The 20130-nt window shown below is 37.8% G+C and overlaps 1 protein-coding gene across 50 annotated transcripts in view; it reads left to right on the plus strand.

Annotated features, from left to right (window-relative positions):
• LOC114304710 (putative protein phosphatase 2C 51) overlaps positions 1-18639 on the plus strand; it is a 35609-nt gene extending 16970 nt beyond the window's left edge. For 6 of the 50 annotated variants that reach the window (XR_014346970.1, XR_014346975.1, XR_014346992.1 and 3 more), the window contains 9 exons: positions 424-511; positions 4664-4738; positions 9256-9339; positions 9577-9720; positions 11881-11962; positions 12711-12793; positions 12888-12942; positions 17929-18057; positions 18135-18639. Coding sequence is in view for 10 of the 50 variants with exons in the window: in XM_028249855.2 (XP_028105656.2) it covers positions 424-511; positions 4664-4738; positions 9256-9339; positions 9577-9720; positions 11881-11962; positions 12711-12793; positions 12888-12942; positions 17929-17994 (677 nt within the window). In the remaining 40 variants the exon portion in view is untranslated. Of the gene's footprint in view, positions 1-423; positions 891-4663; positions 4739-9255; positions 9340-9576; positions 9766-11880; positions 11963-12710; positions 12794-12887; positions 12943-17928; positions 18058-18134 lie in introns of all 50 variants that reach the window. The other 44 variants (XR_014346971.1, XR_014346976.1, XR_014346993.1 and 41 more) reach the window with 34 other exon arrangements.
• The last annotated feature ends 1491 nt before the right edge of the window (positions 18640-20130 follow it).

Here is a 20130-nt window from a genome sequence, read left to right on the forward strand (position 1 = left end):
AGTTAAAGATGACGATGCGGGAGTAACAGTTGGCTTCTGAAAGTCATACTGGAATAATTATGCCAGTAATGTTTTCAGATTCCAATCATTGCATTTTCGATGATTATACACTACAGTATTAAAAGCCTATAAAACGGTAGTTTTTCATTATTTGTATTCTCAAGTTTTTGCGGAAGCGATTTTCAATGCTGTGTCTTTTCATTTCTGTTAGAGACATTCTTTGATAAAGTACATTGATAAACTGCTCCATCCCTTTTTGCTTTTTGGGGATGTTTGCCTTATCGTTGGACTTTTCCCCCCATAATTTCTCTACTTCTTGAAACTTTTCCTTTGTTTTTCAATCAGGCCTTCAGATTACCCAATGGAAATTGTATTCTTTTTGTAATTTGCTAACTAAGAACATATCTGTGTTTGTTCTTGAAGAGAACATGGTCATTTGCTTTGAAGATCAGGACTCTGGGAGATGCTTGAAGGGAATTCCAAGTGGAGATAAGAAATACACAACAAAAATGTACTCAGATTGTGTCTTCCTGTTATAGTATTTGACTTTCTTTTTTCTTCTTTGTAGGACACTTTTGCTACAGGTTGTGAGCTTCTACTTGTTGACTCCTGAATGAAATATTTGAAGTATTTAAGCATGAGGTTAACTTGTGATTGGGCTAAAGCCGCCTTATCTCAAGTGCTGTTCTTCTGTTAAGTCTGTTTAACTGAACCCCTAATCCAGAATCAACATGGTTAAAATATGTACTTACTATTTATGAATCAAGAGTGGAGTTGGCATTTCAGGAATCCAAACCAACGATTGTACTGACCCATTTTGAGTTGAACTTCAGGACACAATTGTAACTGCAGCACCTTCAACTGCAACTCACTGTCCATACAAGCTATAGGTTTATCAGTCATTTAATTTCAATAATATGCTAAACACATCAATTAGTTTTTTCCCCTCCCTTCCATTTTCATTTCTCAGATTTGCTTTGTGCAGGCTTCATTTCCCTGAAAAAAGCATTCTTATTTTCCTCTCTCCTTTATTCAACTTGGCAGACCAGTAGCTTCTTATTTGAACCTAATGGTGGCTGCAATTATGTATTATTTTTTGAGATGTTTCATAAAAATCCTTGGTATATTTATTACCTTCACGATGCAGCTGGTGGACAACTGAGTTCTTACTTCTATTGTGATGATATTTCAACTTGAAAATAAAGAGAACAAGTCATGTTTTTGTAGGTTACTTTTTTTTTTTCCTTCCCTATTTTTGGCTAGAGAGTAGTGATTTACTCTTGGGCAGATGTGTCTTATCAGGTGAAGTTCTTCAATGGCACTAGATTTGTTTATTCTACATTAATTACAATTCTTTTGGTGTCGACAGTGTTAATTTAATCTAGAATGGGGTTGAGCGGAATGGTGAAATAAGATCCATAGCTGACGTTAAAGAGTTGGAACAAGGGTTTGTTGAGTTGAATTTGGGTGTTAATTGTTTACTGGCTCTCTGTCCAAAAAGGGTCGAACTATGCATCTTTAAGATCCTTATACATCTTCCCCCCCCCCCCCCCCAATTTATTTAGGCATGTGTTGATCAATGAACCTGGGTGGCTTACTTTCTCTGGGTCATTCTTGTGCTAAGCCTTCATACTCTTTTTCCCTTGGTCAGTATTAGACTTATTATCACAACACTATTTTCAGAGTATAAATTTCTAGTCTTGTGATGGCACTAAGTTCCAACACTTATCTCAACCATTTTCCAACACACATCCACACTACGAGTTTGAATAAGTAAGAGAGAAGGTAACACAATTTACAGGAAATTCCTAACCTTTATTATTGTACCAACAATACAAAGGAATGCCAATGGAGACTCTCAAAACACTAGAGTGAATTTTTGAGTTCCATGGCCGTGCTTAATATAGGCTTACAATCAGTTACAAAATGACAACCAACAATACAAGGAAAGCATGCCAAGTGGCATGGCAGTTGACACCCCTAATTGCCTAGGGACTTAGAAACAATCCGTGGATAACTGCCAGTAATTGCTCCTAACTTCTAGCTTTGCCTCTTGATTTTCAACCTTGCATTGTCTTTGCCCCAACAAAGGTAATTGCCTCTAACATACATGCATAACTGTCAATAACTGCCTTGCAGTCTGCCCCATCAAGCTAGCCACGAAATTGGTTGCCTTGGCCACTAGACTAAGTCTTGCCCACTGATTGTGTTCAACCCCCAAAGTATGTTGTAGCCCACATTCAGGTCATATTAATGCCTTGCATCTGTGCCATGCTACCCACACTTTGGCCAAGGGTTGAGTGTTGCTGCCGCACAACACTTATCATGCTCCCACCTTGTTGTCTTGGCATGCCACCATCATGCTATGGTCTTGGTTGGACATAGGCGCAAGGTGCCACAAATGCCAACCATGCATCCTTCAAGTAGAAGATGCTAACACTAGTCCACTACCCTCCCCATCAAATCTCTTTCCAAGAAATGTATAGTTCTCTTGGCATCAATAGAATTTATTACTCTCTTTTCCCCTTGTAACCATAGTCTAGAAGGGCTTTGATTTGGTGGCCAATACACCATTTCAGGCACTTGCGTAAAGGATCAACCACTTTCACCTTGGCTGGTTTCTTCTGCACCTTGAGTTTCGACAACTCCTTAGCCACATCCCTCAAAGAGGATGCCCTTTATTCTTTGGCAAGAAGACCACCATTTCCTACCTTCACCAACCAAAATGCAAAGGAACCTCCCTCTTTAGTGTGCCTGTTTGGCAGAACTTAAAAGCAGCTTATTTCAGCTTTCAGCTTAATTTAAGCTATTTTGATGTGTTTGGTTTAGCTTATAGCTTATAGCTTATAGCTTTTTGGAAGTCAGAAATCAGCTTATTCTTTGAGTGGGGCAGGAGATGCTTAATTTATAAGTCAGAAATCAGCTTATGTTCATAGTTATAAGCTATAAGCTGTTTAGGTATAAGCTATAAGCACTTTCCCACAGCTCTACCAAACAGGGCCAGTATGAAGGAACTAACATCCATATGACTACCTTCTCACAAAATCCTGCTGTAAAATCCTTCTCACCTTCGCTACCCATCAGTTGGTTGAGGACTTCATACAACCAATCTAACTTCTCATGCTTTAGTTTGACCTGGTGATTCAAGTTTTGCCTACGGGTGGGAAATACGACTAAATACAAAAGATATGGTTGATTTTCTTTTCTATTTTTCACAACAACAACAATGGAGGAGGAGGAGAGAACACATGGCTCGCAACCTCATCGTCGTCGTCGTTGTTTGTCATCTCCGTCTTCTGTATTCATCTTCGTTGATGGTTGCTAGGGTTATATTAAAGGGTTTGGTGCATTTGGGCTTTTGGGCATATTTAGGATACACTTTGGTCTGTTAATAAAATGGGCCTTATAATAAAAATTATAAGGTTATTGGGCTGGTTGGCTTTTACATGAGCTTCTCATGTTTGGGCCTAATACTAATCAAGTTGGAATTTAACTTATATCCATGGACATTCAATTATTCATTTTTTTTTAATAATGTTATTTATATTTTTTGTTCAATATTTTTTAACTACAAATGTGTAGCATCATCATAAAAATATGTTTTTATTCTGAGCCATAAATTATTGCAACTTTATCAGAAAAGTACCTAATATTTTTTTAACACATCCTTGTTTGGCCGTATGCACATATCCGTGTCTAATTTTTGGGTACTTTTTAGACGTACCCGCATGTCCCTCATTTAGAGGTTTGCTGAGTCCGATGCCTAGATACATATCTACACCCGACACTCGTTCCTGAGTCCATGTAACGTAGCTAAAGAGTGACTCTAATTGCTGAAACCTTCATCGCTTCTCTCAATTTAGTGCATTTCTTTTATCTAATAAAAATCGATAATATAGAAATTGATTATGTCTAATCTTGTATAAAGAGCATCATCTAGCACCTTTAACTCTCATTATCTCCGTGTTAGCCCACTTACATCTATTAAAATTTTCGTCATTTTTTTTTTTGCTACTTTTTGAAGCATTTATTTATTTTCTTCTACTACGACTTGAATCTCATTTTTATTGTTTTTCGAAAAGGAAAAATGGTGCATATGGCATGCGCTTAAAATTTCAATCACAAGGATTCATAACCAATTTGGTTCATAACCAAGGTTTTAAAAAGCGGCTGCAACCGTTACGTAACGGTTGTGGTAGCTAATGTTACTGTCATGACATTTCCATGTTCAAAGGTTGGCCCCCATCTAATAATGCAACTCTGTAGTAGATACTTTCTTGTTTTTGGGTCTATGCTACAACTCATGATCCCATAATGATATACTTATCTTGTTGATGCATAACAATATTTTGGGCTGAACCTTCTCAACATTTTAATATTTCGGTGATTGACTGATTCCATATGATGTAGCTGTGCTAGATTCTATTCCATGTATCACTTCAATATTGAATACCCTATGTTGAATTTATAGCAACTCCAGTGAAGTTGATGTGCATGCCTTTTATTTTAGTTCTTTATGTTGTTAAATATTCTATCAACCGCCAGAAATTGATTTTCCCATCATATTTTCTGGCGAATTTCATTTTTATTGGAAAATGAGGCATTTTTGTTTTTGCTTTTCTACATTATTGTTATTTATGTTTTTCCCCTCTTAATATTTTAGGCGCATAATTGACTTCGGTAGTGCGATGGATGTGTTCACCATGAAGCATTTATATGGTTCAGTGGGACCTTCTAGGTATGAGGCCTTCTCTACTGCCATTCTATGTACATCTGTGGACAAATTTTGCCTGTCACATGATATCTAAAATGTTCAAGCTGCTCCGGAGAACATAACTGCTCAGCAATGGCTATCATGAAAAACGATGGTCTTAGGCCTCGTTAGGCCTCGTTTGGGAACAGGCTAATATAGTAACTTTTTGGCTATTTGGCTAAAATATGAGTTAAAAAAAACTAGTATGTTTGGAATGACTTTTTGGCTTTTTACGAAAAGATGTGCAAAAAGTAGAGAGAAAAGAGAATCTTTGACTTTTTGGTATGGGTTGTTAGCTTTTTGGCTAATTTAATAACTTTTTGACTTTTTGACTAAAAAGGAGGGCTCCCAAACGAGGCCTTAGTATTGATTTAGCCGATTCATTCCGCTGATTGGTTTTTCTATTAGATCATGAACATAAGTAAGCTTTTGCCTACTTTCTTTAATTAAGAAGACCCATTTTCTCAAACTTGTGCCATCAGAAAATCGTAATTCTACCAATTAATTCATCACCACAATCTCACTTCAGGTGGGGACTTACTGCTTTGTAGATTTTTCTTGTTAAATGCAAGTCAGGTTGTCTTTTTGCAAATGACCACCGGCTCTTCAATTGGTTGAGGACACGCTTCTCTACAAAGTGTAGCTAGCTGAATCTGAAGAGTCTTCTGGACTTGGAGTATAGTGCAATATCTTCTTGTAGAAATTTAATGTATAAAGAGAAATGATTGTATTATTGATTGTTGAATGTTTGTTGTTTTTATTACAATGATTCATGATTCCTATATATAGAAGAGGGTGAGTGTGTAGTAGGTAAGGAGTAGGTGAAGTGGAGGTGGTAGTGGTGTAGTGGGTTAGGTTTAGTGGAGTAGGTGAGGTGGTAGTGGTGTAGTGGGTTAGGTTTAGTAGAGTAGGTTTAAGTGGGTGAAGTAGGTGGAGAATAGGTGGATTTTAACAGCCCCCCGCAAACTCAAGGGGGATAGGAACTAACCAACTTGAGTCCTTGAGTTTGGAGAGAGTAACAAAACAAGAAAATATATAAAAATAAAAGAGGATAAGAGACACTGTATGGTCGTGTCAGACCATTGGTGAAGACACTGGATGGTGGTGTCATAACGTTGTAGAGGACACTGTATGGGGGTGTCATAACCATGTAGAGGACACTGTATGGTGGTGTCATAACGGTGTAGAGGACACTGGATGGCGGTGTCAGACCGATGTAGAAGACAGTTTATGGGGTCATGTCGGACCGTTGCAGCAGACAATGTTGTGACAGTTGTGGTGACAGTTTACGGAGTCTTGCTGGACCCTTGTAGAAACTAACCGGAATCAATGTCGGGACAGTTTACAGAGTCTTGTCGGACCCATAAAGGAGCTAACCGGAATCAATGTCGGGACAGTTTATAGAGTCTTGTCGGACCCTTGTAGAAACTAACCGGAATCAATGTCGGGACAGTTTACAGAGTCTTGTCGGACCCTTAAAAAGTCGCACCCTCAAAAGGTGTGCCCAATCTTTCAAAAGGCGTGCCATCAAAAGGCGTGCCCAATCCATAAAAAGGCGTGCCATCAAAAGGCGAGCCCAAGTCATAAAAAGATGTGCTGGACATGATGGCGAGGCACGTGAGTGCCTTGGCTGGTGCGCCCGTTTGTCGTCTGGCGTCAAGTGGCGCGCGATACGCGTGGCTGCCTTGGCTATATAACCAAGACGAAGGCAGAGGCTGAGGCAGAGAAAAACTGAGAGAAACCTCTGAAAAATCCTTCGTGTTGCTGAGAAAGAGAGTTCCTTGTGCTGAGAGAGATAGTCTGTAACACTTTGTTGCCCAGAAAATGGCCTCGTCTTCCCGTGGACTGCTCACCCTCTTTCCCGACCTCAACGAGTCAACAAGAGAGAGAACTGGAGCGGTGGCACTGGAACCTCAACCGAGTGCCCCGGAGTTTACTCCGCTGAACTTTCCGATGCGGTCTGTGGAGCAAAGAATGGCAGTGCAGTCGGATGTGGAAGCCAATCAGTATACATTAAAGTCATGTGTGGAAACCATGATTGCGGTTACAAATTTGTCGAACCGGCTGCAGAGTAGGGCAAATGAGGTGCAGCAGTTAAACTCCCAGCTGGCTCTGCTCCAACGCATGTATAAAGATGCGCGAGCAGAGATAAGTGTGCTAAAGACAGAAAACAAGGAGCTGAAGCGGAAGGCCTCCGTTATGTTCCGATTTGGAGGGCCGCCATATGCTGTAGTGGAGGAGCAGAGTGGAGTTGTGAACGTGCTCGGCGGCGTGGGAAACACGGAGGCAGCACCGTCAAGGACTGTCCAGGACGGAGGCAAAAAGAAAAGACCGGCGGCAGAGTAGAGAAGAAAAATCTTGCCTGTGGATGTGGTTATTGTTTGTTTTTTTTTTTTTTTTTTTTTTTTTTGGTGTAAAATTGTGATCGGGGTTGATCCCCTGATATGAATAAAATGACAAGGTTGTGGAATGTTGTTGGTGTTATGTTGTGTGGTTGTTTTGTGTAATAATAAAAATAAAATAAAAAATAAAACAATGGATAAAGAAAATAGATAAAAATATTTGTGGATGGGTGATATGAAAAAACATCGGTGTGATTTTTTTTTTTTTTTTTGGTGAAATATAAAAAAAATAATAATAATAATAAAATAATAGAAAACGGGTGATGATCACTAACAATGGTAGGGATAGGGGAAATATATTATAATAAATATATATATATATATATAAGATAAAGAATGTTTGGGCGGTGGTAGGTGATGATGGTGTTGGATGGAGAATATTTGAGAATGGAAAAGCTGGTTTATCCACTTCAACCTTTTCAAAAAAGCTGTCTAAGGCAGCAGAGGACATCACTGTAATCCTGAGATCTGAAAACTTTGGTAACAAATGTTCCTGTTGCAGCCAAGAACTCAGTAGCGAGCTTCACAGAATCAATAACCAAAGCATTCTTGCTAGTTGCCTCTTGAGCCCAAGCACCATCAACATTAGGGTTTTCCGGATCGAAACAGCAGCTTCCATGTCTCAGATTCTTTGATGCTCTCTCTCCCAGTGTGATTTGGGGATTTTTACTGTTTCTTCGGGCAAGAAAGGAAAGTGCTTTTCTAACTTTATCCTCAAAGCTACATGCTCCTCTGACAATCAATACAAATGGGGAACAAGTGCCCTTTACAGTTGAATCAACCTTTCTCAAGGGTGAGCATGCATCCAAAGGCTCAGCCAAATACAATGTGCCGCATTCCCCAGACCCTTTTACAGCTGGAGCGAAGCTAGCTTCGATGTCCTCGAAAGACAAGGTAACGTTGTTTCCAATCAAGACAACGTTGCCAAGAGCCACGCAAGTCAATAGAGAGAGAAAACAGCAGACCAGAACCAAACATTTCGACATCTCTGATCAAATCACAAAATGTTGAACTAGAAGGGAGTTCAAAGCCTCAGGAAGGAGCTGCTGATGATGTTTCTGGCAGGAAGGATCAGGAAGAAAATGATGAGGAAAGTGATGCTGAGGACCTGCCTGAGGGAGATGAGGACAGTCAGCGGCTGGTTTGGACATGTGGTGGTGAAGAAGAGTAAAGGTATGTGTAAACAATTTTAGCGGACTAGGTTGAGGCCCGGCGGGCGGCTAAGGTGAGGTTGCCGCCCGCCGGGGAAGCGAAAATACTAAGTTCTAAACCAGCTCTGATACCATGTAGAAATTTAATGTATAAAGAGAAATGATTGTATTATTGATTGTTGAATGTTTGTTGTTTTTATTACAATGATTCATGATTCCTATATATAGAAGAGGGTGAGTGTGTAGTAGGTAAGGAGTAGGTAAAGTGGAGGTGGTAGTGGTGTAGTGGGTTAGGTTTAGTGGAGTAGGTGAGGTGGTAGTGGTGTAGTGGGTTAGGTTTAGTAGAGTAGGTTTAAGTGGGTGAAGTAGGTGGAGAATAGGTGGATTTTAACACTTCTTATAAGTGTATATGTGTGGATTGCTTGTTTTAGATCCTCATCCTTTTGTTGTAGCTCCATCAAGTTGAGTTATAAGACCAATTTTATATTGGAAAGCTGTAATCATGTTCCCACCAGCTGTGAGGAAGTGTGGGGCTGGGTCATGCTTGTGATGAAGAGCCAAAGAGAGAAGAAATCTAGAGTGAGAAATGTCTTATGGGGATACAAGAGCTCAAGCTTTGTAATACAATTTCAAATGACCAAAAGTTGGTTGGGAGGTCTCTACACCCCTATTATTGGCAACTAACATAACAACTAGCTACACACAACTCCTTACATCAGCTTGATTGTAATACATTACGTCTCCTTTAAAGTTTTTATTGATCTCACATCAAATGTGAGTTTGTGATTGACCATTGTCTGCCATCATGTAGTTGTTGGACTTGTAGATCCTTCCATATTTGTGGTCGTACACCATAAGTTGTGAAGGATATGTGATAATTTATGAAACAAAGATATCTACTTGTCTTGTCTTAATGCACTAATTTCCATCTATTTTTGTGTTTTGCCAGAGCGGAACAAACATATGAGTATACTCCTCCAGAAGCTCTTCTAAATGCTAGCTGGTACAAGGGACAAATGCAGACAACTTTGAAGTATGTTACTTTCCAATTGATTAATTTCAAGATTTAGCTATATTGGTTCTTATATAAGAATATCTTCTGCTCTTTTTTTTTTTATTTCTAAACCTGTAAATAGTAAGGCGCACTTTCAAATTAAGCCTAAAGATGGAATATTGCAAAAAATAAGGCTGCTGCTCCATTTTTTCAAGTTGTGTACTTCTGTTTATATTTGATTGGCTGATTTTCTGCAACCATTGTTTTTTGTGATAGGTATGACATGTGGAGCGCAGGTGTTGTGTTCTTGGAATTGATTTTAGGATCACCAGATGTGTTTCAGATAAGCGCCTTAACACGTGTTCTTTTAGACCAACATCTTGAAGGTTGGAATGATGGCTTAAAGGAGCTTGCACATAAGTGAGTCCTGCCAATGAGTAGCATGAAAGCTTTTACTGGCTAATAGTTTAGTACTCTAATTCTTCTCCTTGGAATTTGGCAATGAACAATTATGAATCTTTTTAATAATGCACTCAATTACGCATGAAAGGTTCTCTGTGACAACCTAAGAAGCATGGACACGGACACAGGGACACAGAAATTTTCAAAAAATGTAAGACACGACACGTGAGGGACACACACAAAATACATAATTTTGAGCTTCCAAGGAGTGTTCGAGTCTAAATTTTTATTATTATTATAAATAAGACACATTTAGATGAATGTTGGACAAGTGTCGGGAAGTGTCCAACACATACACGACACGACATGGATACACCTTCTTTTTAGAAGTGTCCGTACTTCGTAGGTGACAACTATCCATTCACTTGAATGAAAGGTTATTTGTGATACATTACATATGAGTCTGTGACATGTACAATGTGTGTCTTTTTTTTTTCTTTTTCTTTTTAAAAAAAAATATATATATTTTGTTGAATTGGATCACTAAACGTGCACCAATTAATCATGTAAATACGTCCAGCCAATAAATTGTAAAATAGCTCCAAGGCATAGTAGTTTTGATGCAACAATTTGTTAACTTCAGAACAGTGTAAAGTTCATTTTCATACATTTTGTTGGTTAATTAGAAAATCTGGGAACATAGATGTCACTGTCAGTTATGCTTGTGAGATGTTTAGCATAGAAAGTATAAATTTGGACACCAACTGGCATTATGTCCTACATTCTTGCCACGGGGTTTTATAATAAAACAAGGCTTTGTATATCAGCTACTTGGTTGGCTACAAAAATTTTGCTTTGCCACTTGGTTGTATGTAGGGCAATATCCTCTGTTAGACAAGAGTCCATCATATTTTTCCTAAATGCTCTGACCCAAGTTCTTTTTGGCCTTCCTCTTGTCTTATGGATTTAATACCTTTAAGTGGAATGCTCTCTGTTGTGCAAATGAAACTTTGTGGAAAAATTTGGTGCTTCGGTTTTGCTACTCTTCTACATTCAGCTGAAGAGTCAAACGAAGGCAATGGGACTTGATGTTTGTAACAAGTGAGGCAAGATTGGGGCGCTTGTGGTGGAGATCACTGACTTATTTTGGTTTTTTGTGAGATTAGTTAGATTTCTTCTAGTTTAGATGTAATAGATCATGCAGTTAACCGTCTGATGGCCATACAATATTATTGAAGTACATTCTCCCTTTTAATCTGCTCACTTTCTTAAATATTGTGCATTTGCCTTTCTAATTTAAGTGGAATTTAACCTGGCTTATTGACATTAGAAGAGGGGGATTAGATAGAATTGCATGTGAGAATTGATCATGTGCATATAAAAAAAAAAAAATTCACTGAAACATTTATTTGACTGGCAGCATTGACATTTGAAATTGGAATATAAATAGGGCTTTCAGTATCCTTAGTTTTCATAATATGGACAGTATTTTCTAGTCCACCTATTCTTCTGCATTGGGGACATGCAAGGTTGTTCGTCTGTCTTTTCTACCCTTTTTTGAATCTATGTTGGTTCCCCGAGCATCAAGACAAAAAGGACTGTTTGGTCATGCATATGCTACTTATAATAATGCCTTGATAGTAGGAATTCATCCTTGATTAATCATCTGCTCATTGATTTAAGGTTTTATTGCACTGAGGTTTATGTATATTTGTTGCTTTGTTCATTTAGGATTTCCTTGCTACCAGTGCTTTATAGTAATCAGCAGACATTGTCGTGCGTGAACTTAGAACTTGTATGTTGTATAGGATCTCTAAAATAGTACACAAGCCCTGGAACATTCAAGTGTCAATATTGTCTCTCACAAAGTGAAATAGTTGGCGACTACTTTTGTATGCATTGCTAAGGAATCTATGATTTTACTGTTTTGGTTTGCCATTGTAAGGCATTATGTTTGAAAAATGATGGAGGAAGAGCTTGTTGATTTTGTAGTGGAAACTTGGATCGTTACAAACTAGATCTTGACAAATATTGTAGTGCAAGTTTTCGGCTGTTGGAAATTTATTCTGAATCCATGTTGAGGATAGGATATCATTCATATGATATAAATAGAATGGATTACCTTCCTTTAGCTTGGTTTTTGAGAATGATTATTAATGGTGCATTTGATGGTGCCAGACTCCGATCATTCATGGAACTGTGCATCTTAATTCCTGGGAGTTCCTCAAAAAATCATCGCATTTCGGGTACAAAGGGTGGGGTGAGTACACCATCTTTTATAAAATTTTGTTGCTACTTGGGTTTCAAAGACAATTTAGTTTGATGAAGCTAAACTCTTGCTCTATCTCTCACATAAACAATGTGCAGACATATTTTTTGCTTTCTTTAGGCAATATATTATGGGTTTTATTATTTGCATGATATGACAAACTTGTATAGTTGCTAATATGTAGATTTTATGGTCAATTTATTGTCTTATATCCATGCTGAAAAATTGGAGTTGGAAACTGAAATTAATATAAAAAGAAGGCATATCACAGGATTGAGGATGTTGAGAAATATGATTGTTAAATCTTTTCTAGGATTTGCTTATAATCTTTTAAGATGAATAGGATCTAATCCTGATTCATGTCTTTCGTGCTTATTGTCCTTCCCCTCGTAAATCTTGTAATTAAATTAACATATTTGCCAATCCAGTACTCAACTGTGAGGCTCAGACTTGCAGTGTTGGAGTCCCTGTTAATTATTCACAAACTTATGTAATTTTAATTGGCTGGTTAAGCAAAAAATAACAGATTTATGAATATTTCAGACATGAATGGGTACATCTGCTTGAATCAAAAGATTTCTTGGTAACGTGGAGACAAATTACAGACAAATATAATTTATCATTCTGATCAACTAATTCATCTAGAAATTCATTTCCATGTAATTATGCTTTAAAAGGGTAAGATGTTCATTAGTTTTTCACATGTAATACTCATGCAAGTACATTGCTTTGAAACCAGGCTGCATTTTCACCAGCTTCCTGGAAATGCTCTGAAGAGTATTTTTCCCAGCAAATAAAGAGTAGAGATCCTCTCAAAATAGGGTCAGTTTCTAATAATAAATTTTTATATAACAACTATATTTTATATTCACTGGTAATTTTGGTTTGTCATAAGCTTGTTTCTCAATTTGTGCAGGTTTCCTAATGTTTGGGCTTTGCGATTAGTACGCCAGTTATTAGTTTGGGATCCAGTAAGTCGTGACATCTGTGTTTTTTATTAACTTAATAAATGAATGGTGAATGTCATCAGTTTTCATGTTGGCTGGAGGATTGACTGCAAATTCATGACACAATGGTAGATTTTCTTAAGGACTATTATTGTTGGTAACAGTTAGTTAATGCCCAATAAGAAACCATTGAATAATTTGCTTCTCTGTTTTTTTTGCGACATCTATTTGCTGTTAATCCGAAGTTGAAGATTAGACTAATTATTGATATTCCACAATAAATATTGTTCATTGAAGAAATTAGTTTATGCCACTTCAATTCATTATTATACTTAGATTAAATAATGCTTTTAAATTACAAATATAACAACTCAGTATTGCTCCTAGCGTGTGTACCTAACCCCTTTGTCCATACGAGGCATTATTGTAGTTGTGGTCTTAGAACGGCAATGATATATCAAAATGATTTGAAATGCATTGATTTACACCCCATGGGTCTATAATATGCTTCAATTTTGTTCTCTATTGTATTCTTACAAATATTATGAAGGATACTACAATTCTTGCTGTCCCTGGCCCTAAGTATCAGTCAGACATCCTTACACTCTTCTATAGGCAATTTTCTTTCTTTTAGCTCAGAGGAGACTCTAGGTGGCAATCACACCTCTTCCTATATGGTGCACATAAAATAATTTTCAAGTTCAAGAATTTCCAGCTTGAACCTCAACTTCATAGTAAATGATTTCCAATTGTCCAGATGCTGTACAACTATCACGTGTTTTTGCCTCTATGACACCTGTAAAAGACACATTGAAACGTTCTAACTCTAGTGCTGTGCAAAATTGCAAGTTATGAGGATTTAAATTCTAATTCTAATTAGAACATTCAGAAATAAAGGAACATAACAATAATGAATAAATTCTCTATATTATTCTAACTTTTTGTAGAAATTTAATGTATAAAGAGAAATAGAGAATTGTATTATTGATTGATTTATATTGATATTTGTAATTGTTGAATTATTGAATGCTACAATGATTCCTATATATAGAAGAGTAGGTGGTAGTAGGTGGTAGATGGAGTAGGTAAAGTGGAGGTGGTAGGTGGAGTAGGTGAAGTGGAGGTGGTAGTGGTGTAGTGGGTTTAGTGGAGTAGGTGAGGTGGTAGTGGTGTAGTGGGTTAGGTTTAGTGGAGTAGGTGAGGTGGTAGTGGTGTAGTGGGTTAGGTTTAGTGGGTGAAGTAGGTGATAGGTTTTAACAGCCCCCCGCAAACTCAAGGGGGATAGGAACTAACCAACTTGAGTTTGGAGAGAGTAACAAAACAAGAAAATACATAAAAAATAAAAGAGGATAGGAGACACTGTATGGTCGTGTCAGACCGTTGTAGAAGACCGATGTAGAAGACACTGGCTCGTGTCGGACCGATGTAGAAGACAGTTTATGGGGTCATGTCGGACCGTTGTAGAAGACAGTTTACGGAGTCTTGCTGGACCCTTGTAGAAACTAACCGGAATCAATGTCGGGACAGTTTACAGAGTCTGGTCGGACCCATAAAGGAGCTAACCGGAATCAATGTAGGGACAGTTTACAGAGTCTTGTCGGACCCATGAAGGAGCTAACCGGAATCAATGTCGGGACAGTTTACATAGTCTTGTCGGACCCATGTAGAAGTTGCACCCTCAAAAGGTGTGCCCAATTTTTCAAAAGGCGTGCCCAATTCATCAAAAGGTGTGCCGGACATGATGGCGAGGCACGTGAGTGTCTTGGTTGGCGCGCCCGTTTGTCGTCTGGCGTCAAGTGGCGCGCGATACGCGTGGCTGCCTTGGTTATTTAACCAAGACGAAGGCTGAGGCTGAGGCATACCATTCTGAAACCTCTGAAACCAACCCTTCTCTGAAAAAAACTCTGCCTCTGCGGAGAGAGAAACTGTGGAACACTTTGTAGCCCAGAAAAATGGCTTCGTCTTCCCGCGGGCTGCTTACCCTCTTTCCCGACCTCAACGAGTCAACAAGAGAGATAACTGGTGCGGTGGCCAGTGAACCTCAACCAAGCGCCTCTGGTTTTGCTCCGTTGAACTTTCCGATGCGGTCGGTGGAGCAAAAAATGGCGGTGCAAACTGATATTGAGGCCAATCAGTATACTTTGAAGTCATGTGTGGAGACCATGACGGCGGTCACAAACCTGTCGCACCGGCTGCAGAGTAGGACAAATGAGGTGCAGCAGTTAAACGCCCAACTGGCTCTGCTCCAACGCATGTATAAGGATGCGCGAGCAGAGATGAGTGTGCTAAAGGTAAAAAACAAGGAGCTGAAGCGGAAGGCCACCGTGATGTTCCGATTTGGAGGTCCACCATATGCTGGAGTGGAGGAGCAGGGAGGAGGCAACTTGCTTGGTGGTCTAGGAAGCAACACGGAGGCAGCACCGTCAAGGGCCGCCCAGGATGGAGGAAAGAAGAAGAGACCTGCGGCAGAGTAGAGAAGAAAAAATCCCGCCGGTGGATGTGGTTTTTTTTTTTTTTTTTTTTTTTTTTTTTTTTTGTGTGTAAAAGTGTGATCGGGGTTGTGCCCTGAGATGAATAAAATATGAGTGGTGGTGCAGATTTGTAAATTGTTTGCAATGGTGTTTGGTTTTTTTTTTTTTTTTTTTTAATAAGAAGAATAATAATAATAATAATAATAATAATAATAAATAGGTATGGAGTGGGCGGTGGAATGATGGGTTGGTAGTGTCAATAATAACCTGTCAAAAAGTAGAATAAACAATAATAATAATAATAATAATAATAATAATAATAATAAATAGGTATGAAGTGGGCGGTGGAATGATGGAGTAAAAAAATTGAGTGGGGAACATGAGTGTGTGGAAAGAATGAAAAAAATAAAGAAAGGGAGATGTATATATATATAAAATAAACATAGATATATATATATAGAGATATATTAAAATAAGAGAAAGTGGAGTGGGTGCATGTGTGTCTGTCAAATCCTGTGGGTGTGTGTGTGAGTGTGGGCTGTCTTTGTAAAGTCCAAGATTATCATGAGAAACCTGATGTAAACAGTTTGAAACTCCAATGGCAAACCTGTAGCACGGCTTCCTCTATGAATGGTTTCATATTTAACTGACGGATTTCCTCCTGACTATAAATGAACTTGAACCAAGGGAGAAAGCCTTTTCCGGGGCACTTCTTCTGCACCTGAAAAATCTACCAGAAGTGAAGAGATCCAAAGCCTGCATTTGCATGTCCATGGAGCTTGAAATCGCCGAAGACGGTCGATTCAAGTTGAAATATTTATGGTGGGAAAAATCTGGCTGAAGTTCCCTCTACAAGGTGGTGCTACAGTCGCCCCACCGCCACCACCGGAGTAGAATTCTCCGGCTGGAAGTTGAATCCCATTGATCTGACAACCTGAAGAGTTTCTGAGCAAGAGCTTCTCACTGAGATCATTCAAATCTCTCTGCTCATTTGTCGCGTAGCTTGTCGCCTGTTGTTGTAAGTGCAAATCTTCTATGCTTGATGATGATGTGGTGTTGCTGTGTATCATTTCAGTAAATTTTGGATAATGATCTTCTGGGAGGTCTCCTTTTCTTGCAAGGTGCAAGTCATGGGAAGGGGATTGAGAAGAAGTCATTTGACCCCAAGAGAGACTGGTCCAAGAAAGAGGTCTTGGTCAGATCCAATTTTGGGTCTTGGGTTTGGAGGAGAGAGAAGAAGTGAGGGTTGTGTAGAGAATTTTAGCGGACTAGGTTGAGGTCCGGCGGGCGGCCAAGGCGAGATTGCCGCCCGCCGGTGAAGCGAGAAATACTAAGGTCTTAACCTTGCTCTGATACCATGTAGAAATTTAATGTATAAAGAGAAATAGAGAATTGTATTATTGATTGATTTATATTGATATTTGTAATTGTTGAATTATTGAATGCTACAATGATTCCTATATATAGAAGAGTAGGTGGTAGTAGGTGGTAGGTGGAGTAGGTGAAGTGGAGGTGGTAGGTGGAGTAGGTGAAGTGGAGGTGGTAGTGGTGTAGTGGGTTTAGTGGAGTAGGTGAGGTGGTAGTGGTGTAGTGGGTTAGGTTTAGTGGAGTAGGTGAGGTGGTAGTGGTGTAGTGGGTTAGGTTTACTGGGTGAAGTAGGTGATAGGTTTTAACACTTTTTAATACTAAATTGGTCAGCCACTGAAGGAAATAATGACTGCTAGTCTATTGATATCAACAGACAGTATAGCCCTCAGTCATTGCACAGAGAATAAAACCTATATATGAACTGTATGCTTTATTTTTTGAGGAGATTCATACAACATAATTAATTTTTCTAACCTAGGGGGGAGGGGGGAGGCTTGAAACCCAGACGTTTTGTCTGGTAATGGTGGGTCATACCACTTGGGCTACCCCTTTGTCTCTGTATGCTTTATTTTAAAAGTAGCAAAGTTTGGTAGAACTATATATCCACGAGTACAATAAGTTATTATACCAAGAATTTTTCCACCTACACATGGATAAATTATGGGCAAATTACATATACACCCCTCGAGGTTTGGTTAAATTACAGATACCCCCCTGAGGTTTCGGAAATTACATCCCGCCCCCTGAGGTTTGTATTTTCATAACAATTTACCCCCTGAGGTTTATATTTCATAACAAATTACCCCCTAATTTCTTATGCAAATATAGCATTCAGGGGGGAATTTGTAATTTCTCAAACCTCAGGGGGGTATTTGTAATTTAGCCAAACCTCGAGGGGTGTATATGTAATTTGCCCATAAATTATCTATTTGAGGTTTCATGTTTAAGATTGGAGGTTTTTGTCAATGACTGTCTGTTGTCAAAAGATTAATTGGATTCAGAAATGCCATCTTTCTTGCTATGTTGCTGTGGTGTTTCAATACTTGGCTGTAACTCATGTAAACTTACATTTGATTGTTTTTATTCACGAACCTACAGTTCAAAAGAATGTCAGTTGTGTATTAATAACATATTTGAACATAATGGTGGTTTGTTTGCTTTGGAATTGTAGGATGAGCGATTGAGTGTTGATGAGGCTTTGCAGCATCCTTATTTCCAACCCCAACCCAAAGGGTGAACTCATGGGAAGGTCTAGTTTATGCACCCCTTTTCACAAATTTGAGTTGTATGTGCTTAAAAGGTACTTTATTTTGTTGTACGAACTAAGCATAGAAGACTGTACTATGTTAATAAACCATGTTTTTTAATTTGCTGTAGGTTCTTCAACTCACTTCTCTGTGACTTTGGGTACATAGTTACTTCATTGGAAAGATGTTCACACACCAGAATTATGAAGCTTTATAAAAAAATGTTTGCTACAATTGGAATGTTGAATGTGTTGAAACCTAGGATTTGTCCTAAATTTTCAGGTGCTAGGTGCCTCTCTGGACGGACTGCTGCGATGTGGCACCACATTCGGGTGCTTAATTGAAAATGGGCGTTGCTTTATCCAGTATCTGGTGATGAGAGTTCTTTCGGGATATGGCAAACAGAATCAGTTGGAATTTTGCAACAAAGATGGCATTGAGTTCAGAATTTGTACATATGTGTTGTCACTTTGCATAAACTACTTGTAAATATATATATATGTATATATATATATATATTTATTTGTGATATTGTTCCGGACATGTACAGTAATGTCAATTGAAATTGCAGTAACATGATTACATAACTTGTAAATCATATTCTTTTTTTCTTGATATAGGTTATCTTTGTATAATTTTCTTTTCGAACTCAGTTATTGTTGCAATATGCTTTTGTTAGCAACTAGTGTTTGAATCCAATGCCTATTTAGTAATGCTTTCGTCTTTAAAAATTTTGAAAATTGAAGACCAAAACTCATTTGGTAATGATTTTTGTTGCCAAAAAATGCACTAGTTTTAAAATTTTGGAAAAAAAATGAAAGCATGATATATATATATATATATATATTCCTTCCGTTCTAAAATATTAGTTTCTTATTCTATTTTTCATTGTCTCAAAATATTAGTTATTTTTCAAAAACCATGGACAAAAATAATATAAATTTTTTATTTTGCCTTTTTTAAAATTCATTAATAACATAAAAAGTATAATTATGGCAATTGATATTTTTTAAAAAATATACTATTAAAGGATAATTTTGAATAATTAATTTTTTAAAATTATAATAATTGTATTATTTAAAAAAAGTTAAATTTTCTAAAATAAATTATTGTTTTGAAACGGAAAGAGACGCATTTTTAAAACAAATTTTCATTTTCTCATTTGCCTTACCCCAGCAACCCCTTCTAAACATTCTCTACTTCAGCTAGGGGTGTAATGTGCGCGGGTTCAACCCGAGCAATTTGAGTTCAGCCCGAGTTTTTTTAGGGCTTAGACAAAATATTTTTAAATTCGGTGCGGGCTTGGGCAAAAATTCAAAAGCCGGAATTAAATTTGGGCGGGCTTGGGCAAAGACGTTAAATAACCCAAACAACCCGAAGCCCGAATTATAGATATATAAATATATAAAAATATAAATATACATATAAATTGTTAGCCATTACATGATATTAAAGTAATTTAATTATTAAATCATATTGAATGTATATTATATATACAAATAACATAAAATCTTACTTTTTTTTCTTTTTATTTTCACTCATAAGTTGTAAGGACTACTATGGCCCTGTTTGGTAGAACTGTGAGAAAGTTCTTATCGCTTATGCCTAAACAGCTTATAGCTTATAACTATGAACATAAGTTGATTTCTGACTTATAAATTAAGCATCTCCTGCCCTACTCAAAGAATAAACTGATTTCTGACTTCCAAAAAACTATAAGCTGTAAGCTATAAGCTAAACCAAACACATCAAAATAGCTTAAATTAAGCGAAAAGCTGAAATAAGCAGCTTTTAAGCTGCACCAAACAGGCATTATAATAGCATATCTCTCATATTATATAAATTATTTGTTTTGATGGTATTAATGATTTTCTATAAAAAAATAAAAAATAAAATGTAAATAGAGTCAAATTTTAATAATTTAATAATGTAGCTGCACACACACACACACACAAAAAAAAAAAAAAAAAACTAAAACTAAAATTCATTTACAATTCGGGCAAATCGGGTAATTCGGGGTTAACTCGGGTCGGGCTTGTGCAGATATCCTCGGATTACAATTCGGGCTTGGGCGGGCTTGGACAGGTCTCAGCACAACTTGGGCTGGGCTTGGACAACCTCTCAAC

This window comes from Camellia sinensis, chromosome 12, assembly GCF_055761805.1.
Source record: "Camellia sinensis isolate YWXY chromosome 12, ASM5576180v1, whole genome shotgun sequence".
Lineage (NCBI taxonomy): Eukaryota > Viridiplantae > Streptophyta > Magnoliopsida > Ericales > Theaceae > Camellia > Camellia sinensis.